The following is a 27,370-nucleotide window of genomic DNA, read 5'->3' as shown; positions in this document are numbered from 1 at the left end:
ATAAAGTGGAGTAGACTTGCTGCTTGTCAGAGAACAGAAAACGTTGAAGTATCGTTTCTGCTTCAGCTTGGAGTCGCGGTTTAAGCAGAGAGGTAATGAAATACAACAGACACTAACAGGCCTCTGCCTTTCTCTGAAGAACTACTGAGCGGGATGAGACAACCAGGTGAGGAGAAACTGTTCTTATCTATCGATTCAGTATTTTTATCATACAGACATTAGGCTGTTGCTGTGATATTAGCTAACTGCTAGCTAACGACTTTGCTAGCAAAGCTAGATAACTAAAAAGCTTCTTCCCTGTATTGTTAATGATATCAGTCATTCTTCAGTATCGCTTATGCAATAAGGGCACATCGCCCGTCCAAAACCGATCATCTCCATAATGGATTTATGTCCAATCTTCTAATTTCCTTTACTACATAATGTACATTTCATTTATTCTGGCGTTAGGTAAATGTATCTTGAAGGAGAATAGCACTTAAATAAAAGTCCAACAAGGATATTCATTTAGAATTAAAAAATAACTCACCCTGAATTACCATGATAGATATAATGAATGTAATAAAAGTGACATTAATGAAGGGGAAAAAAACTCAATCCTGACTTTAAGTTTAAAGTCTGGTCCACAGAGTATGAAGTTAAATTTGTTTCCCAATTATTCAATGGAAACAAAAAACTAACCTCAGTTAAGTAAAATACAATTGTAATCAAAACTTTTGGAATTGTAATGATTTCTTTTTAAAAAATAAAAAATAAATCGTTTTGTTTAAAAAACTTTTTTAAATTAAATAACTAATTTTTGTCTTGTGAACTTAAAGTTATTTGTCAAACGGCCCTGCTCAAGACGTCATATGAGAATCACAAGCAAAACTTTGACTTCAACAAAAACTTTGAATATAAAGAAAAGATTTCTGATATGCAAAATAAGTTTGTTTTGCAAAAAAAAATGCACTTCATGAGACGAATGTCATTTAAATGTTTAAAAAAGTTTTTTAAGCAAACTCAGTAGGCTTTTCTCATGGTGACATACATTAACATATTTGCTTTTGTTTTTTTCATTTTTCTGTGAAACTAAACTGAATAATATGTAAAGTTAGAGCTATTTTTTGCTGTTTTTGTTGTTCTTTCTAATTCCTTTTTACTGAACAGGGAGATGAGAGACAGAAAAGCTTGAATGAACTTTTGAGTCTCCTCCCAGATCTCACACGTCTTTCAGGTTTCTCTTTTAATTAATGAGATACTGTGTGCAACAGGTATTCACTCTGACCTCCCCATTCATACTTCTCAGAAATCACCTTAGGGTGTTTCATCTTACTGTAAAATAACATGGTTTACAGTAACTGCATGCAGGACAGCATCAAGAAAAAGAAACCTATGTGAGCTCAACACAAACTGCATCTGTCATATAATGTTAAACTTATGCTTGGAATAAAATATATATCAGTCTCATCATCATGATTACTGAATCAGAGTTACAACATCAAATGTTTTAGAAACTAAAATGCCAGAGGCCATTTTGGTTAACAGCAGTGTTTTATAGTGAAAAAAGTTAGCTGGGCAACTTATAAACACATGTAAAGTTGCAAATGAGACCGCTTGATAAAAACAGTACGTATTAGCATTTCACAAGAACAAATCTGGACAGTATTTCAGCCTCTGCTGCAATAAACTTACATTCATCTCTATAATTATATGAAGTTTTTTGATGTACGAAATATATTTGAACACATTCTGGAAAGATATTGAATTTTTAATGAAATATCTGGCTTATTTCCATTTGTAAAAAAATAAATAAATAAGGATCAGAAAATATTTACATGTAATAAAGTAGACCGATTCAGGAATTTGATTGACATGAGAGTGAGACCTCCTGTTTACATAGAAGCTTTGTTACTTTAAGTTAAACTTAAAAATGTTTTATTTATTTATCCCAAAAGAAAATTAAATGTTGCCATTTGGTCATTGTTTTAAAGTCACTAGATGAGCTATCTCATTATCATAATACTATAATTATCTCATGACTTGATTATAATAAAATTAGAATGAGATACTATCTCAGTATAATAAAATTATTTTAAAAAATGAGCTACTACTTCTGTATACTGAGATGGTATTCTGAGGTTGAAAAAAATAAATACATTTTTGAGATTAATCTTAGAAGTTTTGTAGAAAAAAATATGGAGTTTCAAAAATCAAAACTTTTCAACTTTTGAAAAAAACCCTGCTTAATCCATCACTTGTTATTAAATGTAATGATGGTGTATCAGGGCCATGGTAGAAAGAAATTCTGAAATGTTTTGATTACACTTGGACATTTTCTAGAAGAGCTTGAAAAGTAAAAAATGTGCCCAAAACCAGGAAGATCTGTTCACAACCCGCTGCACTCAGAAACCCACATGGATCCTCAGAGGCATGTTGCAGAGGCATGTTGTACCTACAAGCCTCTCCACTGGTGCCAGGCAGACGCTAGAGGGCGCTGTAAACCAGCACAACCAAGTTTAACAACAGCGCTGTTTCCCTCATGAAACCAGACACACTCTTCTGTATTTTAACTCAGATCACAAACCTCCTCATCCTTCTTAGCAGAGTTCACTTGTAACCATAGCGACACTTCACAAATCCCCTGATTTTCCTCTTGAGTTGTCCATATCCTAAGTGATGTAATTGCATGTATTCTTTGGATGTTTTGTGTATTTTTCTTTAGATCCAATGTCTGAATGAATGTTTACAGTCCTGGAAATTTTTAGGAAATCATCCTGTTAAAGTTTCAGGAGAACATAAATAAACATTTCTCCTGTTTGGCTCGTCATACGGTGCACGTTTTTAAGTTTTAGCCCTGCTTATATTTAAGTTTGACAGTTTTGTCATTTGCTCTCTTCTCTTCAGCTCACCCCCAGAGGTTTTCTGCAGGAGTTTGAACTCTGGACTGAGATGCATGTGGAAAAAGGTCGAGTCCATGTCTTGTGATTCAACACTGTCCATTCGGTCATCCGTTTAAACTTTTATCCCAAAGAAACATTGCAAAACTCATCCACTCTGATGCAGCAAAAATCTCCACACTTTGATTTCATTTCCTGTTTTCAAACACAGACTAAATTTCCTTTTTACAAGTCATGTAATTGTTCTCATGATTTTGCCGTCACCTCACCCTTTTTCCGCTTTTAGATGTTTTAACAGTTTCATGTAAATATTGTAAGAATGAAACTGTTCTTGAAATAAACGCATAACTAGCTAACACTGTTACATTTGGAGACTAAAGGCATGAGAACACCTTTGAAACGATGGGGGGCTGAAAAAACGTCTCGTTTTGAGCTTTAATAAGTTGGGAGGGAGACTAAAAGGATTGATGAGATGAGTCGATAATCCCACAATTTAATATAATGTACTTAATAACTTAACTATCCATCACAATTGCTTTACATGTATTTGGCAGTAGCAATAAAAAAAAGTTAAATCCATGTTTCTAAAGTTTACATGTTTCATATTAAAGAGCTGTATTATTTGAGTTGAAGTTTTCATACATTAGTGCAGTCAAATTACATTTTATAGTTATGTGTTTGATTATTACACACTTGATCACAAAAAGCCTGAAACAGAAAATCGTTACACTCCCACCAAACAAACTAAAGAAAAATGTTACACATCAAACATTCACATAAACCAGTCATAGCACAAACTACAGCTTACTGTCTTCTTGGAGTTTTACTAAAGCCCAAATGTCCTCGATCTCCTTTACAAAAGCTTTCTTTCCTTCTGCAAACTTAGTTTTTTTCTGGACTATGAAGTTTATGATGACGTCCTTGAGGTCTCGCAGTGACGTGTTTTCAGTTGCTGCTATCAGTTGTTGCAGAATCGGATAAAGATTCTCAATTTGCTGCTCATGATGGTATTCTGCCAACAGAACCTCCGCCATAAGTTGTGTCTAGAAAAAATGTGTTTCATTAGACAAGAAGCATTTGATTAACCATGTAAAATGACAAATCATGTTGAATATATTATGTGAGCTGCAGCCAACAAACCTTCTTTTCAGCTGCTTGTTTTATTCCACCCTGGAAGTATTCATGTAGAATATCCTGAAAATTAAAAAAGTTTATATTATTAGATAGTAGTAAAAACACACACTTTACAGTAAAGAATTTAATTCCTTGTTGACATTAAAGCTTCTGTATTTTTTTTTACTTTTGCTAAGAGAGCTTCCTTACATTTCTGTTCATCTAAAACATTCTCCTCACTGGTATAGATTAAGGTTTTAAAAGCACACACATTGATGGAAGCAGGAATTTACATCTCAAAACAAAACTTGGTGTGAAGCTTTATTACCAGATGTTCTTCATCAAGCAGTGAGTCTGAGAGATTGATGAGAGCCAACAGACTGAAGAGGAGCATCAGTCCTGTGGAGGGTCTGACATGGATGACCATGATTACTGGAATTAAAACAGATAAAAGCTTAGATAAAACTGATTAAAGTACACATGAGATGGATATTTTAAGTCTCTGTTAACAATGTTATACAGGAACTTTAATTGTTCAGTAACAGATCTTACCTGCTGAATGACTGGCAGAAGAGCTGATGCACAGATTAAAACCAAACTAGTGACTCGACAGACTACAAGTGTTTTATGTATTGTTCAGGTCACCTGTCAGCCACCAGGCTCCACCTATGTGAACCACGTCTTCAGTTTCATTATCGTTATTTGTTCAGCTTTTGAGAAAGTGCATCATCAGTTGGCATGACAGAAAATGACAGCAGCACACAGGAATGCTCAGTGTGATGCATTGCTACTTTGCTACAAAGAAGCAACAAGTAAATAAGCAAATTGTAAAAAATAAAAAATCATTTTAAGTTCTACTATAAATAGCAGAAGGGCTGCACAGTGGTGCAGTTGGTAGAGCTGTTGCCTTGCAGCAAGAAGGTTCTGGGTTTGATTCCCAGCCCTGGTCTTTCTGCACGGAGTCTGCATGTTCTCCCTGTGCATGCGTGGGTTCTCTCCAGGTACTCCCTAGGTGTGAGTGTGAGTGTGTGTGTGCATGGTTGTGTGTCTCTGTGTTGCTCTGCGACAGACTTGCAACCTGTCCAGGGTGACCCCTGCCTCTCGCCCAGAAAGTTAGCTGGAGAGGCACCAGCACCTCCTGACCCCACTAAGGGACAAGGGTCTGAGATCTTCACAGATCTTCAACTCCATCCAAAACCTGAAATATATCTGAAAGCTGGCAAAGGATTTGAACATATCCTGCTCTTACATTCACAACCGATGCATCACAATTTGAGCATTAATTGTCTTTTTCTGCCATACAGATCAGGAACAGCAGCATCAGACTCGGGTTGTGCTGCTGTTGAATGGATGCTGACTTCAGGATAGATTTTAATTGCATAATGTTGTTTAAAAAAACAGCAACATGCATAGTTCTTCACATTAGTAGTGCAGAATTGCTCCAAATTGTTTTGGAGAAAGCTGAGGTTTATTTTGACGGGACGTTAAATGTGAATTGGTAAGACCTGGAATGACCTTTGACCTCCTGTGAAACTCCACTCAGAAATATTCTTGCTTACTGCACAGTCTAGGCAATATTACTGCAAAAACTCTTACAGATTAGTATGATCCAATTACATTTTATTTATGTCTTTGATTATTACACACTTGATCACAAACACAATTATGAGCCTGAAACAAAATATCATCATACATCTATCAGATATTTGATTTATTTCATCTTTCACTGTTGTTTTTAACCGATGATTAATTTTAAACAAACAAAAGAATAATGTCACATACACACATTCACATAAACTACATAACACCAACTAACTACAGCTCATCAGTCATATTCTTGGAGCTCTATTACAGCCCAAATATCCTCAATTTTCTTTTCAAAATATTTCTTTCCTTCAGCAAATTTACTTTTCTTCTCAACTAAAAAGTTTATGATGACGTCCTTGAGTTCTCGCAGAGACGAAGACTCTTTGGTTGCTGTTATCAGCTGTTGCAGAATCGGATAAAGTTCCTGAATTTGCTCTTCGAAATAAATTTCCACCAATGTAGCTTCCTCCAAGAGTTGTGCCTGGAAGAAATGAATGTAATTAGACAGGGAGCATTTGAGTAGCCATGAAAAATGACAAATTATGTTGAATGATGTCAGCGACGGCCAACAAACCTTCTTTTTGGCTGCTTGTTTTATTCCACCCTGGAAGTATTCATGTACAATATCCTGAAAATATACAAAAGAAAGAATTTTAGAAAGTAACAAATAACACCATAAACTTAGAATTAAAATTTGAAGACTTTATTTACATAAAACTTCAAATAAAAAGCTGAAAGTGAAGCTTATTTATTTTAAGTGTTGCTAAGAAATATTCCTTATTTTTTACTCCCATTATTTTTATACACTTTTACATGAAGGTTAACAGATACAACACATTGATCGAAACATATGAACTTAGAATTTAAAAAATGGCACAGAGCTTTATTACCAGATAATTTTCATGAGCCAGTGAGTCTGAGAGATTGATGAGAGCCGACAGAGTGAAGAGGAGCATCAGTCCTGTGGAGGGTCTGACATGGATGACCATGATTACTGGAATTAAAACACATAAACTTTTATATAAAATTAAGAACATCCGAGCTGGACATTTTAAGTCTCTGTTAGCAATGTTATACAGGAACTTTAATTGTGACAGACATTACCTGCTGGTTGACTGACAGATGAGATGACGAAACCAAACTAATCACTAACCAGATCATAGCTGTTTTATGTATTGTTCAGGTCACCTGTCAGCCACCAGGCTCCACCTATGTGAACCACGTCTTCAGTTTCATTATCGTTATTTGTTCAGCTTTTGAGAAAGTGCATCATCAGTTGGCATGACAGAAAATGACAGCAGCACACAGGAATGCTAAATGTAGTGCCTTGCTGCTTGGGGTGTTTTTCAAAGAAGCAACAAGTAAACACAAGACCATGTTTTGTAAAAAAATATATATATTTTAATTCCTAATTTAATTATATCCCCACTCTACAATTAACAAAAATATGGCAAAAATTAGAGTTTACAACTTAAAACACATTTTGTGTTAATGTTATACTTTCCATTTACGTTTGCACACACAGTGTCCCAGAAGTGAAAAAGTGTGAGGCCCGGTAAGACACAAACCAGACATATCCACACAAAAATCACAAGTATTTTAAACATTTTTAGTTAACAGTGAAGGAAGTTGGAAATGCACGTGCAGCAAAATGTCTTTCAGCATCATAAAAGGGATTACCACACCACATCTACCGCAATGTGAAACAGAGTTTTGGCTCTGCATGTGCTCTCTGCTTCTGGACGTGAAGCTCCAAGCAAAAGATTTCATCTTAGCATTCAGTAAGAAATTAAATGGAAAAGTGTTATCGTTTTGTTTTGTTTTTCTCCTTTGGTGAAGAGAATGCTTTTCTGAAATTAGTTTCTTCATATTTTCATATTATACATGGATTTTACTAATCAAGAATTGTGGGACGAGACCAATGGAAGGAGACATAAACAGATTTGTGTCATCTGATAGCAAAAGGGTATTTTCCAGTGCTGTTAAGTTCCTGGGTCTGTGAGTGTGTTTACAAATGACTCCTCTCTAACTTTTTCAGTGCAAGGAAACACAGCAGCTCCTGGCAGTTTCATCTTACAGAAATATAACCACATTTTACGTCACTGTATAAGCAAAAGAGAAAGTGGTGTAAGCTCGGCGCAGTAATGTGACTGTTGTCACACCATCCATGATCAGGAGCACTTCAACAAATATGTGGCATTGTGGTGAAATAACATTATGACATCTGCCAGGAACTTATAGTTTGGCTGCAGGTCTATTAAGCACCCAACAAACCCAAACAAACTGTCAAAATAGTCACAAATTGCCTTAACGAAAACAAGGTCAGTGTTTTGGGGCGGACATCACAAAGTTCTGATATCAGTCTCACAAAACAAACAAAAAAAAAACCCTTGTGTGCAAAGCTGAAATGTTGTTTATGAGTGAAGCAGCACCAAATCCTGACGGTTCTGTCAGAAGCAACGGGACAGAAATTCAGCAATTAACAGTGAGAATCTTCTGGAAGCATCAACAAAACCTGAACGTACATGTCTTGTAATTTTAACAACTTATTTTGAGTTTTTGTTCCCCAATTTCAAAATAAAATTGAGAGACTAAAAAGATTATATGGAGGATTTTATATTATTTACTCCAAATGTAATTGATCATCACTCTCACCATAAGTCCACCTGGTTATAAGATTTACAAACAACAAATATCCTTGTTTCAAAAAGATTTTATTAAAAACAATATTACAGAAGCTCTTATAGACAAGAAATTCATCATACTTTATTCCATTTATGTCGTCTTTCTCCTTTAGCTTTACTGATTATCGGCTTCATCAAAAAAGGGAGAAAGAAACAAACGAAGATAAAATGTCACATTTCACACGTTCACATGAAGCAGCTGCAACACCAACTACAGCTCAACATCTTCTTGGATCTCTATTACAGCCCAGATGTCCTTGATTTCCTTTTCAAAAGCTTTCTTTACTTCAGCAAACTTAGTTTTCTTCTGGACTATGAAGTTTATGATGACGTCCTTCAGGTCTCCCAGCGACGAAGAGTTTTCAGTTGCTGCTATCAGCTGTTGCAGAATCGGATAAAGATTCTGAATTTCTTTCTCTTGACTGTATTCCGCCAACACAAGTTCAGTCATGAGTTGTGTCTAGAAAAAAATTAATTTGCTTAGAAAGGGAGCATTTCATCAACCATGTAAGATGACAAATTATGTTGAATGCATTATGTCAAATATAGAAAACAAACCTTCTTTTTGGCTGCTTGTTCTATTCCACCCTGAAGGTATTCGTGTAGGATATCCTGAAATTTTACAAAAAAAATAAATCTTTTATTTAGCTGGAATATTTGAATGCTAGACATAAAAAAATATACTCTAAACTTTAAATTAAAATTTAATGTGACAGACTACAAAATGTTAAAAGTCAACCTTCTGGGCTTTTTTTAGCCTCGTCGAGACAAATTCCTTAAATTACTTTTTCAAGCGTTGCCCCCATTGTTTTACATGAATCTTTGTAAGCTCAAGCATTGATGGATATATGGCTTCAGATTTAAAAACAGAACTTGGAATGAAGCTACATTACCAGATTTTCTTCATCGAGCAGCGAGTTTGAGAGATTGATGAGAGCCAACAGGCTGAAGAGGAGCAGCAGTCCTGTGGAGGGTCTAAGACTGACGACCATGATTACTGGAATGAAACACAAGTTTAGATTAAATTAATAATAAAAAAAAAACATCTGGGACTGATCGTTTGTCTTTTTTTAACTATGTTACAGTGACATTTTAATTGTTCTTACCTGCTGAAGCGCTGGTGTGTGTGTGTGTGTGTGTGTGTGATAACCAATGTAGCGCCTGCACAGAACACAGGAGCTTTAAATAATCCTGAGGGCCTGGACCGGCCCTGGACCGGCTCCACGTAAAAGCCTTGGACTTTGACTCGGAGGGCCCATAAAAACCAAAATGTGGGAAATCATAAGCAACGTCACAACACTGACATCATGACTCACTTTACTGCAACTTTCAGTTTATGCCAGTAGAACTGATGTTTACTCAATAGAGCACAGCATTCTGGTGTTGGTTAAATACTTACAAAGAAATGAAGGTGTGTGTTCGTGTGTGTAGACCTTCGTATGGGCCTCAACAAGAACATTTAGCTACTAATAAAAATGTAGCTAAATAATAGCATCTGCCTGCCATGAGTCACACAGTGACCATTACTGGTTGTTCACCTTCTGAACTCAGGACTTTGTTGTACAAGTTTCAGGTGTTGATAAGTTAGCCGTTTACTGTAGCTGCGTTTCCACTACAAATGTGGGCAAATCTTTCTCAGTATTCCACTGTTGTTGAAAAAAAACAACAATAAAAAACTTCGCAACGTCCACTAAATAAAAAATGGAATTAAAATCACATTTGAACAAGTTTGTTCACATAATGGCATTAAAAATGATAAGCGAAGTGTGTAAAGGGTTAATGCGTCAGCCGGCAGAGGAAACGTTGGCGTCTCATTCTGGGGTTGGAGCAACTAAACCTCTATATTTACGGCTACATATGAGGCGTTTTGGGGAAATTAAAGTTTGCGATTTTGCAGAAGAGCACATTCGAATGACACAAAACTTTTTATGAACCTTGGCGCAGCCAGCTGCTCGTTGTCTGAACAAAACTAAACTAAACCTTCATCACAGGCACATGGATGAAATGAAAAATAAAAATGTGAATTTGTTGCCTGTCGTTAAGTAAAATCTACAGATGGTTTAGATGCCGGACTAGAACGTTTCATATCATGGACGAGAATCCAGCATCCACAAATAGTTAAACATCTCTTTATTTCTGCTATGCAGAAAATGTATGCACAGTACAGGATAAATGGATAAAGAAGAAATCTTTAGATAACATAGCAAACACTGTTATTACCTGAAATTACCTGACATTTTTGGGGTGACAGCTTAACTTCCCCTTAAGTACAGGCTGTATAAATTATTTACTTGAAAATGTCAGATATTTTCTTTTAACACTGTGCCGTCCACTTGATAAACCATCAGCTAAACTGAATGGTACTTAAAGTCAGAGCAAAACTTTGTGTCTTGACGTTCCTTTTTACTGGAATGAGAGATTTTTAGCAAACGATGATGGACAGAAAACATCGAATACGTTCTCACATCTCCTCCCACATGTCAAATGTCTTTCAGATTGGCTTGGTGAGATAAACCGGGTGTGGCTCTGGGCTTCCCGGTTACACTCCTCGGAAATCCCCGTTCAATAAAGTAGCCTGGCTTACTGTAACTGCATACGAGGTCGTATATAAAAAAAGACACACCTTTGGGCTCAACACAACACACTGATCATGCATGTTATGTAAAGTTGGACCCATTATAATCCTAGGAGAAACAAGTGTACCAGAATAAATGTGAGTTTCATGAAAGCCATCAGTCACAGACTGGAGAAACATCATCAACATGGTCTGGAGTTTAAACCTGCTTGTCTAACTACCTTTAAAAAGCATTGAAAAGTAGGAAAACGATAAAGCCTCAACCTACTGTTGACAAAGCCATTGACATTAAAAGCAACAAAGGTTTTTAATAATTTGAAATAACTGAAAAAAAAAATTTATTTGTAAGGAACAGTAAAAATGTCACTTTTATTTTCATCCCAAATATTTAAATCAAACTTTATAATTCAATGTGTGGGTTCTGTTAAGCGTTACAGCTGCTAGTTGTGTGAATAAATGTCACCACAAGATGGATTTATGCATTTATGTTCCTGGTTATTAGTTCCAATAATCACCGTGACGAAGTCATTAAAGCCCAGATATAAACAGGTGTTGCATGTAACACCGACAGGTTATTGTACAACAGATCTAATAATTCACTTGAATCTTGTCTCTGTTGCTGTAAAGCAAAACTGAAAGAAGTTCTGTGTGAATTTCCTAAGAGGCGGGACCCACAGACGGAGGCGTGACAGAAAACCTGAGGAGCATTTAACACGTTAGGAGCAACATTCAGTAGTTTCTTCCTTTGAAACCCAGCTCTTCTTTCTCTGATTCAACTGGTAAGACGTAACAACATTAAGGTTTGTTGAAAGAGCAACGTTCCACTTGTAGTCTTGTTTTATTAATTTTACATGAATGTGTTCGGTGTTTTGATTTCCAGCATGATGGCGGCAGCAGCAGCAGCAGACGTACCTGGATCCACCAAACGACTGCTTCTCGTCTTCGCTCTGTTCACACTGGTTCATGTCACACACTCACTGGAAGCAGAGCAAAATCTGGTAAAAAAAAAGATGAATAAATCCTGTAAAGAAATGATGTTTGCTGCTCAGGTTTTCTTTTGAGAGACAAGGTTTGGTCATCATCATGCAAGGAATGATACAAACACACACATTTAGCACAATAGCTGAACAAATACAGAACTTGGAAAAAGAAAAAGTGTCATTTTAAATGTTTTACTTTTAACTCATCAAGTTTACTTGTTTTTGAAAATATTTTTTTCTGCTTTCCAACAATAATGATTTAAATTCGCCTACAATTCAATACCGTTATGAGCAAAGTCTTACTGAGCGATACGCATTAATAGATCACTCATTTTTTTAATGTAATTTTGCAGGAAATTCTCACAACATACTATGAGGGTGGACTGAATGAAGCAGCCAACAAGAAGGTGGGTCACCGGCCTTAGCATTGTGTTTAAATGTGATCAGTTGATAATTATTCAATAAAAAAAATACTTGAGTCTCCATTTTACATGGATAATCTTTTGCCCAACAGGCACAACTGGACAACGGACTTAAACGTTTTATAGGCGATTTTCAGGAAGACGTTGACAAGATCTCTCTCGTTATAAAGCGACTGAAACTCATAACACAGAGGAACCCTTACCTGAGAGAACTCCCTGCAGTAGTCAATGATGTTTTAGAAAAAAAGATCGAAAAGGCCAATAAGGATATAAAAGCTTATGAGAAGGAGATGGAGGACGTCTGGACCTTCGTAAACCGCAAAGAAAACGATCACGGCGAGCTTTAGCAGAGCTGATCCTAAAATAATATTCTTTCTCTTCTGTTTTGTTTATATGTAAAAATGAAGAATAAATAAGTTGCATGTTAGGTTATAAAGGTGTTCCTTGCCAGTTTGTGATTCTATTTCTTTGTAATAAAACTAAATATGCAGCTTTAAATTAAAACTGAAGGATATTGATCTGGAGAATTGCTTGCAAAGTCCTCTGGTCTGTCCATCGATACAGAAAGTTCAAAGTTCAAAGCAGGTCAACTTCATTCATTTGGGTCTTTGTGTTAAGATACAATTTTGGGATAAATTATATGTAATTCAGTAATGTGACACTATTTAGTTTTACTTTTCTGATTACCAGTAAAGATGTCAATAAGTTAGGTTTGAGTTCAATTTAATCTTTCAGCTGTTTTTTGTTTCATTATGTTGGAGATGCAAAAAAAGGAGGGGAAACTGGAGATCAAGATGTTTTTTAAAATTGTGAATAAAAAAAACAAAAAATAGGCCTGATATTGAAGCAACCCAAACGTAGAAATGGTTTGACCTCAGAGACGACTTCTGACTTTGATGTCATCATTCTGTCCCGATGCTGGACAACAGGCTTCCTGCACCACATGCAGTTCTCAGTCGGTTCTTCTGCTCTCACTCAGGCGCACACAAAATATGCACAACGGAAAATATGTAAACGGAAAAGATGGAAAAGATGTAGACACTTACATTACAGCGACAGATAAAAGAGGAAAACCAGTTGGTAAATGAATCCTGTTATTGAGGGGAACAAACATAAATTCAACAAAAAACATTTTTTACATGAAATAAAATCTGCTTTAATTTAAGGAAACTTTAAATAGGACCAGTTTAGTTTTATGTTTAGTTCTGTTGCAGGCATAAATGAAGTTTTTTTTTTATGAATTTGAATTGAATTCGGAGAACTAAACATATTTTAACATCAGACAAACATAATCCGAGTAAATCCAAAATGCAATTTCAGTTAGAAACAATTACATTCTGTGAAATGTAATTATTTCAGAGAAAAAACATAAAAAGATGAAATGACAACACTTGACTCTTTCTTTTTTTATTATAAAACACATGACAAAAAGAAAACAAGACATTTAGGTTGAAATCCACTCAGAATGAGGTGACAGTGGCTCTGAGTTTAAAAACAGGTCCATTCTTTAAGACATCATCATTTGAAAGACGCTCAACTTGTTTCGATAATCTGGAAAGCGGGTCGGCTCCCAAACACCGACAGGAATCTGACCCTGAATCCGTGAAGTTCTCGGGAACAACAGTGATGCTGACAGGGACAACCCCGTCTTTGGTTCTTTAGTCTCCGACAGCGACATGTCTCTGTCCGTCTCTGGGGCCCAGACCGGTGGCCAGAACCGGGCCCTGCGTGGCTCAGCAGTCCTTTGGTGCGTTTGGATCCGTCGGGGTGTGCGGCATGAGCGGTGCGACCACAGAGAGAGAGAAATAGCGACACCTAGTGGCAGAGAAAGGAGCTAAAACTGAAGTGCACTTTGCCTTTTTGAAGTTCCATCGGTGAATGACAGACAGTACGACAACAAAATATGGCTTTTCCACGTCTACGCAGGTAGGCATTTCCATCTTTGATTTCCTGCCAACATTGGAATTAAACGATGACCGACTTCCGTGTTCACGTCTCAGTTATTTACATTTGCCATTTACATCCAGACAATGTAAGCTGCGGCTCTCCTGAGTGTTACAACAGTGGTGTATCGCACGCTTATGTGTTTTTTTACGTTGCGCTTTAGTCCGTTCATAGAAGTCCTCTGAAGAGACTTTGACTTATATTCTCATAGAGCTCTAGTCTCTCGTCACGCCACAGCTCCCATTCAAAGGCATTTGGCAGTACCTAAAGTGGCATTCAGTTTCTTTGCAGATTGCAGAACGTTTTCCTTCATATTGAGCTTTCTTCACACGGAGCAAGCGGCGCTTGAAACTCGGACAAACTGACGAACTCGTCCTCTAGTCCCTTCTTCCTCGCTCCCAGCAATTCATCCACTCCATTTCCCTCCCCCGGCTCCTTCTCTCCCAAATCTGGCCGCCTCCAGTCCCCGGTCCGGCCCCCCAGTGCGTTCGCTACCAGGATCTCGGAGTTGAGCTTCAGCCCGCTGCCGCCGGTGTCGCAGTTGCCGTACAGCGAATGCCCGTTGCTCGGGTTGCTGCTGATCCTGGAGCCGCCGCTGAAGCTGTTAGCGTGGGGGCCGCCGTTGCCTTGGCTGCTGAGCAGCGTGGTGGCCGTGGTCGACGTCGTCTTGCCGTTTTGCTTTTCCGACGACCTGAATCCGTCCGACACCATGCTGGAGCTGCTTTGGGACTGCGGCGACGTGGAGGAGCACAGCAGCTTCTGCTCCTTTTCCGACGACGACGAGTTATCGGGAGCGCGGTTGCCCGGGCGGCTGCCGTTTTTCTTCAGGGTTAAGAAATAGAGGAGAAAAGCTCCACACACTAGACCCAAGAAGAATAACAGGACGTAGATTGCCAAGTGGTGTCGGTTTCCATTCTGACTAGACGATCCGCTGGCGTTGGGCTCCTCCAGGTGCAGGAAAAAAGCCGCTCGCCGGCAGGGGGTCGGGTCTCTGACGTTAGGTCCTCCCTCCTGAAAGACAAAACATGCGCATGTTTCAGGCAGTGGCTTCCTGCGATAAAGCAAAAATCCTTCAAAAGGATTTAGACTCTTAATTTTGCATTTTATTTTGTTAAAACTACAAACGTTGTGTAATAGACCAATGAAAGGTTTGTGGAGATGCTAAGAGGGGAAAAAAAAAAGTTTAATTATATTTTTAAATAAATCTTTTGTTGACGAGAACTCAGAAATTCAATTTTCCTATTAGAATAATAATGTTTTTAAATTACATACAATTTAGAGTACACTGTATGAGGAACAGTTAATATAGAAGATGTTCTGTTGTGTTCATAATTAATTAATCAACTTTGTTTATGCCATTAGCCAGATTCTTGCCAAACAGGAAACTTTACATACAGACATAATAAATATAAATACAACATGCTCTCCATCCAATCTAACTGAGCAGGATTTGTTTTGCAAAGACACATTTTTAGTTTCAATACATGTAAAGCTGCTAGAGGACTAAAAACCAAATGACTTGCAGCTAAATGTAGCGAAAGGTGATTGGGAAAAGTACTGACTGAGGTCACATTATTTAGATTTTTGTTTGTTTGTAAAAACTGATCTTGCTCCATCACATGAAGACGAGTCGCCATGGATACTTCTGTGAAGGCTCTATAGACGCAAAAACAAATCTGTACCTGGCAAGTGCAAACGTAGTTCCCCAGGTTTTCCTCGGTCACGGTCACCGCCAAGTCAGAGTGGTGCTGCCTGGTGTGCCTGTGGGGAGGATACTCCCAGCTGCAAGGCCGCGGAGAAAGCTGGACACATGGCAACAGGATCTGCAGCCCAGGGGAGACTTTCAGCAACTTGGTGGATGGACTGCATCGTCCTACAGCACAGGGAAGCAGGGAGCTTAAAAACAGTGTTTACCACGAGATGTGAAGGTTTGAAACCTCATATTATGTGACACCTGGATATATTTACCTTGAGAATCACACTTTTTTAATGCCTCGTCCACAACGTCACCTGAACCAGGACTGGAAGCAGAAAAACGGAGAATCACTCAGATTGTTGGCTAATGTTTGTTCTTCTATTCCCTTTTGTTTAATAACTATTGTTTGGTTCATTTATGTTTAATTATGTGATGTTTGTTTGTTTTTCCCTTATTATGTTTTCTGATCGTTTGGTCATTCATTATGATTGCTCATTACAGATAAGGACTAACAGAATAAGATGGCTGTAATAGAATTACTGTTGTAAACTAACTATTATTAATCCAATCTAGGAATAATAACAAAAACAAAACAAAGTGACAAAAAAAATCCAATAAATTTTTTTAGCAAAGGAAAAATTAGCAATTGAAATTTCTCAATTTAAAAGTTTCCCCGTTCTCGCTACTTCCTAGTAAAATACTGGGAATTAAAGCGACTAAATGTCTATTGGTTGTTTAGAAAAGAAAAGGTGGCAGAAAAACAAAGAATAAAAACGACAATTTCATCAGTTCTTTGTTTGATGGTTGTCTGATTCCTATTTAATCGTTGCTTGATTGTTACTTGTGGATTATTATGGATTTTTTGATAATTGCTCCTTTAATTTGTGCCTCATTAAAATGTATTAATTTTCTTTTGTTTATTTTTGTTCTTGTTTTTAGCTTATTCTTTCTCCTGTCTTTTTTCTTTCCTTCATATACGAGACATTTCGCTCAATAAGTACATTTACAATGAAGTCTCATACATTAATTACCCAGTATTGACCATTTTCAGTGTTGAAAGAATAATCATCTTTATAAATATTTGATGAATGAAGCAAAACATATACATTGTATAAAATGGAAAGCATTAACATAATCTAAAAGTCGCCTTTAAAATCTAACACAGGGGTAATCTTCGGCGTCAGACGTCTGTCTGTAGTTATACTCACTCTGTGAGTGTGAATCTACAGATGTTGTCCTCTGCGCTCCACTCACAGCCAACTCCTCTGGCTCTGGCACAGACCTCACAGCTGGAGTACAGAGCGCAGCCTTCAGTCTGGACTTTGGCCACCGACTGCGGGCTGCCCACCAGCGCTCGGCCCTGGAAACACAGCGACGCCTTACAGAACCAGCACACGCTAAAACTAGCCAGTTCATTTTCAACAAGCTAAATAAATGAATGAAAGGCTGGATGTGAGAGACAAAAGCTAAAGCTTTACCTGATGCATTATTATGTTGTTGACAGGCTCTTCCGGTGAGAAAAGAGGAATCTCTTGTAGTAGAGTTGCATTCTGGTTCGCTACTGCCACCTGGTGGAGCTCCCCACGATCTACAACAGAGAAACCGATTAAAATGTTTTTTTTTTTATTTTAGTTCAAATAAAGAAAAAATCTAACTGAATTAATACAAACTGAATTTTTTTCTGCTGCTACATTTTAAATCCTTGAGTTTTAAGCCAATCAACAGTTTGAGTGTTTTAAAAATTGCCTGAATGAACAGATTAAAATGTAGTTGAGAAATATAAGCATAGTGACTCCAAACAGTCACATCTTAGAAGCTTAATCTCTATTCCTCTCTTCTCACCTGTTCCAAGATGGAGGACGGCTCCTCTCCGGTCCTCGGCCTCGCCCATCAGCGTCACAGCCAGCTTGGTGTATTTAATTCCCTTCCGGACCAGCAGGGGCGCTGCAGTGACGCCGTTCTCCATCAGAGGGTGATCCCTCACAAAAGTCAGCACCTTATCAGGAAGTTTCAACGAGGATTCGAATCCCTGAGCCTTTAAGTCGCTGTTCAAACACTAAACAGTAAACAAAACGAAAAATGAAAATAGTTAAATGAGGAGAAAAACTAAAGGTATTTATGAAAGCAGGCAGAGCGGAGGAGCTCGGTACCTGGCCCGGTCTTGGTGTGGGGACAGTCTCAGGACTGTTCCAGTTCTCACATGTCTTCTTCAGCTCTTTAAAAGGACCGTCCATCACTTTGCTGATGTCAAACAGACTGAAGACACACACCGCTGAAATATCATTGGGCTCCCTGAAAAAAAAAGAAACAAGAAAAAAATTACAAAGCGTGGTTTAAAGTTTAGAAAAATGATTTGTCTGCATCACCCCTTGGTAAAATATTTCCTGAAAACTGACTTCTTAATACCCAGAAAGAATAAAGTTGCCATCAATTTTATAATTTGGTCACTGCAGTGCAACTTCTGCCCACATATTCAACACTTTTATAGAGCATATTATTAGGTAATCGTTTTCTCCGACTGTTCCTACCACTGGGAGGTGAACAGCCCGTAGAAGTGTGTGCTGCTGGGGTCTCCTGGGGAGTGTTGAGCCGTGAAAACGTCCGTCAGTATGTTGTAGCGCTGACCGCTGGCTTTGTCTTCACACACCAGCTGGGCCTTGAGGAAGGTGGTCCACCGTCGCTGCAGAGTCTTCATCCCTCCCACGTCAGACTAAACAATCAGACAGTGTATGTTTACTTCAGCAAAGCCAAAAAAAGAAACGCAAATAAGTCGATTTCGTCAAATCTCTGGGTTACCTTGCAGACCCGCACCACCCTCGGCACTTTGGTGTACAGATCGTGCTCTTTGGCCATCTCGGTGAAGAAGAAGTAGATTTTGTCGTCGTCTCCGGTCGGGTTGCTGTCCGGGGCCTGCTCTATCAACGCCGAGCTCACAAACTCCGGGTCTGAATACACGAATGAGAAAAACAAACGTCCAGTAAGGTCATTCACAAGACCTTAGTGGTCTTGTGAATGACCAGTAAGGTCATTCACAAGATCAAATGTGTGTATTTTGGGCGCTGGAGAACTTCGGAGCGCCTCACCGTTGAGCCAGTTGATGGATTGGTCGGTTCGGACGCGCTCCTGCTCGGGGCCCGTCGCCCTGGAGATGTCATAGGAGGTTCCCAGGAAGTTACTGGTGGCTGCTGTGTAGAGGATGCCATCTGAAGAGAAGAAAGAGAAACATTTATAACAGAGCAGGCTTGGGAAGCATGAATTAAGCCAGCTGAGAACTGATCCAAAGTTTTCCCACTTGCCTGCCATTACAGCTGTGTAACGCTGACTGGGCTCAAAGGGGCATTTTCCCTTCCCAGTCTCCATCTTCAATGCTCCATCCTCTGTTTTTTCCAAAGTGAAGGAGGGAACGTGCTGCAGGATGACAGAAAAAAAAAAAAAACACAACTGGGTGAAACTAAACTGCCCAGAGGCGCCTGTAAGGATCTGTAGATTCAGTGTGAGGTGGTTCTATAACCACATAAAAATCCATGAAAAACTCTCCTTAGATTTCTATTTGCAAAAAAAAGTAGGAAAAACATGTTTTATTTTCTATGCACCTAAAAGTTTTACATGAAAACCGAATAAAATACATTTGCGTTTGTGTCTGCAATTTAATAACCACTCTTAACTCAAACACAGAACAGATTATGACTCGTTTGCAGTCGATTGTTCGCATGCCGCTGCCTAGAAGTATGGAGGTGATGGACACACTCACCAGGAATGCACACTGGGGGTCGAAGGCGTAGGTGCCACACACGTAGATGTGGCCGTCTTTCTGGAACTCCAGCAGACGGATGTAGTTGTTGCAGTCCGCCTGCAGGGGGAGACAAAGTTACAGAAATGAGTTGAGCCTAAGCGTGACTTTTTGTGTTCAACTTCAATATTCAGTAAATATGAAAATACATTTTTAGATTTCCGTGTGAAAACGTTCCATGTAAATATTCATAGTGCATCCCACATTTGAAGATGTCAATGGTGACGAACAATGGTGACATACCTGGCATGTGTTTTAATATGTTTTTAAATATTAATACTTTGGTCTTAAAGTTTTGTTTTGGGATGGAAATAGCTGTCTTTTTTTTCATAATCCAAAATCAATCAACAGCAAACCAACAATGTAATATTTGCATCTCTTCTGTCTGTCTGAAGTGGAAAAATACCCTCACAGTCTCACCTCACTTAGCAGGAAAAGATGACGCAGGTAATTTATATTGAAGTGTGTGTAGGTGTGTGTGTGTGCAGCACAAAGACTCCATGTTTTTCTGGATGAGCTCCAGGCCTGAGTCACCTCTTCCCCAGGGACCAGATCCTCTCCCAGGCCCAGATCATGTCACCTGAATCAGCCCTCCCCGCTAACCCACACCAGCCGCCACCGCCGTGCCGGTTCAGCTCCGTGGGAGGCCCGCTGCCAGCCAAAATACCCTCCAGTCATTAAACACAGCCTCAAATCAGGATTACGAATTTAATGTGGCGCTTGAAATTAACACAACAATAAGACTATTGTCACTCTATTCATTTTTAATGACTAATTCTATGATTTCAGCCTTTTACTAAATGAAGCTGCCAGATGGAATAAGATATTCCTTAACTCGTGGGATCGTTGGAGGCATTTTTCAGTCATATGATGAATAAAAAGATCAAATTAATTTGGAAGAAAATCCGTTGTGTCTGGCATTTCCATATTGATAATCTGTGTTTAGTAAAATCTTGCAGTAATTATTTACATTTTATCAGTTCAGCCACTGGGACCTGCATTATTGGTTTTCACTTGGTGATTTGATCATCAATGATGAGCTGAACTCATCATGTTACATTCATTTTGGGGGTTTTAATCTGACTTGTTTTTTTTCCATTCTGGAAGGACTACATAATGCATGACGTAGTGATATACTGTCAAAATGCAGCTTTGGAAAACAATTAAGAGCCCACTGCACTGAACCCCATTGAAAACCTCCTGGTTATTTCACCAAATATTGATTTCTGAACTCTTCCTGAGTTAAAACATTAGTAGTTTTGTTTCCAAATGAACATGAACTTGTTTTCTTCGAACTTTTCTTTGACCATTTCTCATTTTCTGCAAATAAATATTACATTTTTACCTTGGAGTTTCAGAGACATGTTGTCAGTAGTTCATTAAATAAAATAATGTTCATTTTACGCAAACATAAAGCCATAAAAAGTAAATCAGAGAAAATGATCATTCTTAGTGGGCTCTAAAGTTTTTTCCCAGAGTTTTACACAGTACATGCCTCAACTCTTATGTTCAAGTTTATGCAAGTTGAACTTTAACCTCACACGTTTCTGTAACCATCAGCAAGCTGGAGCTAAAAGTACTAGCAAACATTTGAGGCTGGATCAGCGCAATTCTGATCCTGTTTCTACTGAAGAAAACTATGCATGTCATGTTGTCAATTAACCTTATAAGAAGACAATAAAAACTCAGAAACATGTCATGTTTAGCTTAGGAAAGCTGCTTGAAAAGAGGGTTTCTAAGTTAGCAAATGTTCTAGTAAATGTCTATTCTCCTAGTTTCCCCAGTAAATCTGAGTGTCTGCACCACCTTCACTCTAAAGCTGCATAAACCCTTAAATGTGGTGTGAAATGTGAGGAGACAAACGTCCTCAGTTCTCCAAAACGTTCTCACTCCAGTGGTTCAAAGCCGTCTCTTTCAATGATAACCAAGCACACAAACGCATGCAGGTGGTCTTCTGTTGAGTCTGTCGCCGTGGTTTTCTAAACGCACTCTTGCTTTTTCTCATAGTTGCTTCAATCTCTCTTCTTATTCCCTCTGACTCAGGCGTAATCTTTTAATCAATGTTTTTGCAGAAAAAAAAATCCCTTTGTATTCCTGCTTTTATCAGTGAGTCAGCTTCCCACTTTCTTTTTTTTTTCTTTTTTTACACAGGAACAAAGAAATCTGCTCAAATCTATCACTAAAACTCTGCTAAAATGGACTTTTTGAGGTGACGTACTGGAACACAGTAATTTCACAAGCATCCATTAAAGCTTAAAAGCGTCGTCAATCTGACATTGCATTTAAAAAAAAAAAACAATGAATCACTCCGGCATGAATCAACAAATACACATTGAGTGTAGCATCTACTGTAAGTAGACACTGTAGACGGAGATGCAAAGCTTTGACTGTACTTTACGCTCTATTTAATCAGTTTCTGGCGGTTAGTGGACATCTGTGACTTTATATACAGCCTGTCTCCTGCTTCTGTGTCCCTTCGCGAGCTAACACCCTGTATGAGGGCCTGGCATCAGTCCCAGAACTTCACGTCTGATGCCCAGCAACATGGGCTTGTGAAACACACACACACACACACACATATACGTGAAGAGGTAAATACAACTTGGATCCAGTTCATATCACCTACAAGTACGTATGTCCCAAAATTATGCAAATAATTTCACTAAATTACATGATATGTTTCAGGTGTTTTGTATCTTTATTTCCATCATGCAATACAAGGGATTGTTTCTTGTATATATTTTTGTTTTGTTTTTAAGTAAATTTTATAGAAAATAAGAATGAAAATATATAGTGAGGCTTGGAAACAGTTACCCATGTCACATTTATGTTGCACAGAATAAACAAAACAAAAAAATTCCAAGGCCAGAAAAAAAAAAATTATATATAATTGACTATAGAACTAGAGTATGTTTTTGCCTTGCTGCACACAGTCGGTCAGCTGGCAGAAAGAAGCCTGCTATGCTTATCCCACCAATCACAAGACAAATTAAGCATTTTGAAAAAAAAAAAAACTTCTGGATGTCACAGAAAACATCATTACATAAGGAGTAATAATATACATGTTGTAGTTTTCTGTTTTAAACAAAATAAATTACGTCTCATTGTACAGTTTTATTTAAATCAAATGGAGGTCAAAGTGAAGAGCATAACAGAAATTTCTGTGATTTTTGAAGCTTGACTTTTTAAAATTGCGGTTTGCGCTGGAACCGGGAACTAGGCCTATTTCAAGCAAAAGAAACTGAAGTTCATAATTTTTTTTTGTATTTTCCAGATTGATGACACTGAAACAGCAAACAACGGGAGATCCTGTAAATCAAGCTACACAAACAATTAGCCAGAACAATTTCACAGAACCTTATTGTGTCTATAAATCTGAGTTATTTCTAAATCAAACAGAAGACTTTAAAAAGTCTCACCTCTGTCTTTCCTTTCCCCACACAAGACTTCCTCTTCTCCTCCGGTACGACCCAATCAATCTGAAGGAAGGTGAGAAGAAAGAACCGGGCAAGTCAACAACTGCTTACTGACAGCTGGTCAATATGAGATTAATCACTTTCTGTAACCCAAAAATGATCAGCTATTGTTTCCTGTCACTGGAACAGGCTGATCTTTAAAGATCCTTTACACGCCCTTTTCGCCAACTCTGGAAGACGTTTTCTTGCACTGTGTGTCTGAAACATAAGGTTAAAGGGCAAATCCAGGAAAAACGAGCCAGTTAAAAATACAATACTTTGTTATTTATAATCCATATCCACGTGTGAGATCCAGAAGAGATTGAAACTCGTCTTCTCATCTTTTTGGAATGAAAGAAAACTTGCTTTACGCATATTTCGCCCTTTTCCTGAGCATTTTTTATGAAATGTTGATCAAATCAAGCCTGTTCTAGAGTTTATGTTATATACAAGTTCTCCAACTTTTATGATCTGATCATCAGGAATTTGAACAGAATAGAAATATCCTTTATTGTCTCACAATGGGTACATTACTGTGCAATCACAAAACTGAATAGAAAAGGCAAAATTTCAACATAAATACTTTGTAGTTCTAAAAAAAACATTCCAGAGGATTTCAGGGTGACATACTTATAAAACTCACAGGTTTACAAGAATGAATAGTTTTCTCAAATGACTTATTTGTTTCATCTGGTATGAAAAGGAGACATTTGATGATTTGGGGTCCATTATCCCTCACACACACACACACACACACACACACATTGATATAAATTTGCTCTTCTCCACTGCAGCATCACCTTTTTTGGCCGTTGCTTCAGGTTGTTGGTGTCCACGGCTAGAATGGCATCCTTGGCGCCCAGAAAAAGGATCCCTGAGGAAGAGTTCAGCAGGAAGGTGCTGAAGTTCGTCACGTCCTTGAACGTCTTTTGCTCCACTGGACAAATCAGAAACAGAGAGAGAGGAAGAATTAGCGCCGTTTCTCTGCGTTTGTTTTGAAATATCTTTCTGGATCCTCTGAATCCGTTGCTCACGTGGAGCTCTGTGTTTGAATCAGATTCACTCCCCTGGGAGACATAAAACAGGCTAAATAATAAAACATAGTAATGTACAGTAAACAATAGATTCTTCTCTACATAATACATGGTGTGGAATATCAGCTATATTTGTCTCCTCTTCTGAAACGGATCACATAAATCAAATCCCAGAAGCTTTTGAATAGCGCTCCAGCTCTTGTTTGCTCTCTCAGTCAGTCACTCTCCCTCCTACTCTTTTCCTCTTTACAACAAAGCATCGTGTGTGTGTGTGTGTGTGTGTGTGTGTGTGTGTGTGTGTGTGTGTGTGTGTGTGTGTGTGTGTGTGTGCGTGTGCGTGTGTGTGTGCGTGCGCGTGTGTGTATCCTCACTACAGAGAGGGGGAAAGCACAGCTGTTTATTTAGTGTCTTTGGTGGAAGACTTTAGCTGCACCTGTGTGTTTAAATGAGGGGAAATCTGACAGATTTCACAGCTTTTCTTTTCAAGCTGATGTTTAATAAAAAAGGCCGGACATAATTACGGACACAAGAGACACACACACACACACACACACACACACGCACACACGCACGCGCATGCACGCAGCACAGCATTATGTCCAAAGAAGGGAACTTGAGAGACCAGTTTGCACACACAACCTGCTAAAACACAAACATACTGTACCCACTGATCACAGAGGATTCAACACTGGTCATTCAGGCATGGGAAGTAAAGCGACACAAACAAAACTTACTAATTAATGAATCATGACTCTCATCAACGTCACGTCTTACAGCTGTGTGCAGTTTTAGGCCCCAGTGGAAAAGATGCATCGTGTTTATCCTGTGTGTACAGATCTGCTGCACTAAAATCCATTGTTACACCAACTATTTACGGCAGAAGAAATCTGCCAATAACTGAAATGAAATGAACCACAACATAAAAAAAAGAGCAAACACCACATACACTTTTATACTCTGCACTACAATGACTGTCTTCCATTCAAGCAACTTGCTGCATTTCCTTTAAACATTTTTCCATAATGGAGGAGAAAAAGACAAAGAGCAAACACAAGCAGCATGGGCTGCAAGCCCACTATTAACCACCAACACTGCCAAAATATGATTAGTAGCATTCAGCTGCCAAAACTCATGTCTGTAACATAATTCTCTCTCCCGATTACTATTAATCAAAAATAAGATTATTTTGTCGTATTTAAGATCTCACTTTATAGCTGGCAACAAAACAAACACACAAAAAGAGCAAATCGCACGGGTATACAACATATACAACACGAAACGCTGGCAGTGATTTAGAAAAGCAGCAGCAAATATAGTTTATTAGTCCATGTCCAATGAAGTGGTTACAAGAACCGTCTGACTGCTTAGAACAGATGAAATCACCTCAATCATTCCTAGAAGATCTTTTTTATCATAACGCCACAAACATCCAGACATAAAAAGTCTCAACAACTTTAGCAGAGAACTAGTTTTAATTTGGATCTGCCGTTTGCCACAAAGACTCATTTTTCCCCACTTTCTTTAGTTGACTCTATAAAAAAACATCACAAATACAATTTTGAAGGACAGAAACATTTTATTTCACTTCCAATGAAATGATTTCCAACAAGAAGAGCTATTTGAAGAAAACTTGGCATATATAGATGATGGAGCGAAGGACACTGAATCTCACAGATCCATTGTCAGAATTTGTTTTATATTTCATAAAAACAGGAGTTTTGTATTATTACACTTTTCGTTTTACTCTCCATTTGTCCACTTTACCCATTTTTCCTCAGTGGTACCTGTAAATCTGTTGTCACGGTCGGGTACAAGGACTGCGCAGAAATGAAAAATGTCAGAAATGCGAAGATTTACTGACCGAGACCAAGAGGAAGGTTGGGCTGCAACCACTACTGGACAATGTTTCAATAAAACACCCGGAGCAGCATCCAGGTGTTTTCTCTTGTCTTCTCTATATATGAAAGAACAGAGAGGACAGATGAGGGAGACACACCCTGGATTACTTTGCAGGTCCAGCACATAGAAAAGCAAACCACCTGTATTTGGACTGTGTTCAAAGGAATAAATTCCCCAAAATGACATAAAACTTAGATTTCCCGGAGGAATGGACAGAAAGTGCATCGTGGAGCAACACGACCTCCAGTGTAGCAGCTGTCGACTGGAAGCTGTACACCAGCGCAATCACCCTGTTTCTCTGACGTCGGATGAGACTCAAAGCGCCACGTCAGGGCGGCCTGATAAACGGCACTCAGCGCCGACATGGTTTTCCACTTAAGATGCCGTCCGTCTGTCTGCGCTGCGTCGTTCGGTTCTGCAAAAACGAGAAGAGCCCGACAGCACACCGACATCTGCCAGTAACCCAATCAGACGCTTTCTCTCCTCTGTCCAGGCCCCACCGTCCGGATAGCCCGTGTCTGTTTCCCATAACATTTCACATGAATGTCATTTCTCATTTACTAAGAAGCCATCTGTTCCTGCTAATGGCCTTCAGGCTGTCAAGTCACAAGAGCGGCTCTCATTCGCCCCGCGCTTCCTGGAAATTAGTCAAAGTGACGACAAAGATGTTGAGCAACAAGAGAAAACTGTTAAATGTCTTCTGTGGGAGTGGGCTTTTATCGTGTTGTTTATTGTCTATCGTGAAACAATTCTAAGAATTTTGATTTATTGTTATGATCAATTTCAGCTGTGGATGTTAAAAACTGACAGTGTGTTTGGAAATGTTATTTTTACTTTTCTATTCATTTTTTTGTTCCATGAGCGCATCAATAAATGTCAGTAATTTCGAAAATATTATGAAACGCAGCCACTGGGAGCAGCCCGGTGATGTAAACCACACTTCTCTAAGTAAGTGGCATCTTGAAGAATCTTGTTTCAGATGAGTGTTTTTCAAGAACAATATTTCCGTTTGTGGCGTTTGAATGATGTGCCATTTTGTCTCTGTACTGCAAAGCTATTCATCCCCTAAAAAATAAGTAAAAAACCGTTTTTAAATCTTTATTGTTATCACAACAGCACCGCAAAATATTGCGATAAAAATCCAAGTCCATATTGCCCTTCTCTACAAAAACTGGCAGATTATTACACTTATAGCAGGGCATTTTTCCCACGTGACCAGCAAAACAATCTGCACTTTTTCATCAACGTCAAGGAATTATTGATTTCAAATGAGCTCTTATAACTTTCTGAAGAGTTACTTGTAAATTATCTC

The 27,370-nt window shown here is 38.4% G+C and overlaps 3 protein-coding genes and 2 long non-coding RNA genes across 7 annotated transcripts in view; 1 reads left to right on the top strand and 4 right to left on the bottom strand.

Moving 5' to 3' along the window:
- Positions 1-2,185: 2,185 nt before the first annotated feature.
- Positions 2,186-5,127, bottom strand: LOC145548918 (uncharacterized). The gene is made up of 3 exons (XR_014084863.1): positions 4,321-5,127; positions 4,020-4,073; positions 2,186-3,922 (listed from the first exon to the last, which is right to left on the bottom strand). It is a non-coding gene; the product is annotated as an uncharacterized LOC145548918 (long non-coding RNA).
- A 250-nt stretch (positions 5,128-5,377) lies between these two features.
- On the bottom strand, positions 5,378-6,604 carry LOC145548640 (uncharacterized). The gene is made up of 3 exons (XR_014084645.1): positions 6,470-6,604; positions 6,154-6,207; positions 5,378-6,060 (listed from the first exon to the last, which is right to left on the bottom strand). It is a non-coding gene; the product is annotated as an uncharacterized LOC145548640 (long non-coding RNA).
- Positions 6,605-6,606: 2 nt separating this feature from the next.
- LOC145548639 (uncharacterized) lies at positions 6,607-10,872 on the bottom strand. 2 transcript variants are annotated; one of them, XM_081599400.1, is made up of 4 exons: positions 9,370-10,872; positions 9,157-9,260; positions 8,822-8,875; positions 6,607-8,723 (listed from the first exon to the last, which is right to left on the bottom strand). In XM_081599400.1, the coding sequence occupies exons 2-4, from the start codon at positions 9,253-9,255 to the stop codon at positions 8,475-8,477; spliced, it is 402 nt and encodes a 133-aa protein (XP_081455526.1). In that variant the 5' UTR covers positions 9,256-9,260; positions 9,370-10,872; the 3' UTR covers positions 6,607-8,474. The 2 variants fall into 2 exon arrangements, with proteins under 2 accessions (XP_081455526.1, XP_081455525.1); XM_081599399.1 differs by having other exon boundaries at positions 9,157-10,872.
- Positions 10,873-11,553: 681 nt separating this feature from the next.
- On the top strand, positions 11,554-12,855 carry LOC145548638 (uncharacterized). Of its 2 annotated transcripts, XM_081599397.1 has the most exons (4): positions 11,554-11,617; positions 11,719-11,836; positions 12,172-12,225; positions 12,333-12,855. In XM_081599397.1, exons 2-4 carry the CDS (start codon positions 11,720-11,722, stop codon positions 12,585-12,587), a joined length of 426 nt encoding a protein of 141 aa, XP_081455523.1. In that variant the 5' UTR covers positions 11,554-11,617; position 11,719; the 3' UTR covers positions 12,588-12,855. The 2 variants fall into 2 exon arrangements, with proteins under 2 accessions (XP_081455523.1, XP_081455522.1); XM_081599396.1 differs by lacking the exon at positions 11,554-11,617 and having other exon boundaries at positions 11,690-11,836.
- Positions 12,856-13,631: 776 nt separating this feature from the next.
- The window catches only part of sema4f (sema domain, immunoglobulin domain (Ig), transmembrane domain (TM) and short cytoplasmic domain, (semaphorin) 4F), a 57,910-nt gene continuing 44,171 nt past the window's right edge, over positions 13,632-27,370 (bottom strand). The window contains exons 2-15 of the mRNA XM_008435954.3: positions 23,926-24,062; positions 23,090-23,149; positions 19,632-19,730; positions 19,177-19,288; positions 18,964-19,083; positions 18,677-18,825; positions 18,409-18,590; positions 18,031-18,172; positions 17,723-17,936; positions 17,359-17,468; positions 17,089-17,240; positions 16,153-16,205; positions 15,867-16,057; positions 13,632-15,195 (exon numbers count right to left, since the gene is read on the bottom strand). Of these exons, the coding sequence (XP_008434176.1) occupies positions 14,494-15,195; positions 15,867-16,057; positions 16,153-16,205; positions 17,089-17,240; positions 17,359-17,468; positions 17,723-17,936; positions 18,031-18,172; positions 18,409-18,590; positions 18,677-18,825; positions 18,964-19,083; positions 19,177-19,288; positions 19,632-19,730; positions 23,090-23,149; positions 23,926-24,062 (2,423 nt within the window). The 3' untranslated portion in view covers positions 13,632-14,493. The remainder of the gene's footprint in view (positions 15,196-15,866; positions 16,058-16,152; positions 16,206-17,088; positions 17,241-17,358; positions 17,469-17,722; positions 17,937-18,030; positions 18,173-18,408; positions 18,591-18,676; positions 18,826-18,963; positions 19,084-19,176; positions 19,289-19,631; positions 19,731-23,089; positions 23,150-23,925; positions 24,063-27,370) is intronic.

This window comes from Poecilia reticulata, chromosome 18, assembly GCF_904066995.2.
Source record: "Poecilia reticulata chromosome 18, P_reticulata-male-v2, whole genome shotgun sequence".
Classification (NCBI taxonomy): Eukaryota; Metazoa; Chordata; class Actinopteri; order Cyprinodontiformes; family Poeciliidae; genus Poecilia; species Poecilia reticulata.
Note: the sequence above shows the minus strand (reverse complement) of the source record. Positions and strands in the feature narration are given on the sequence as shown.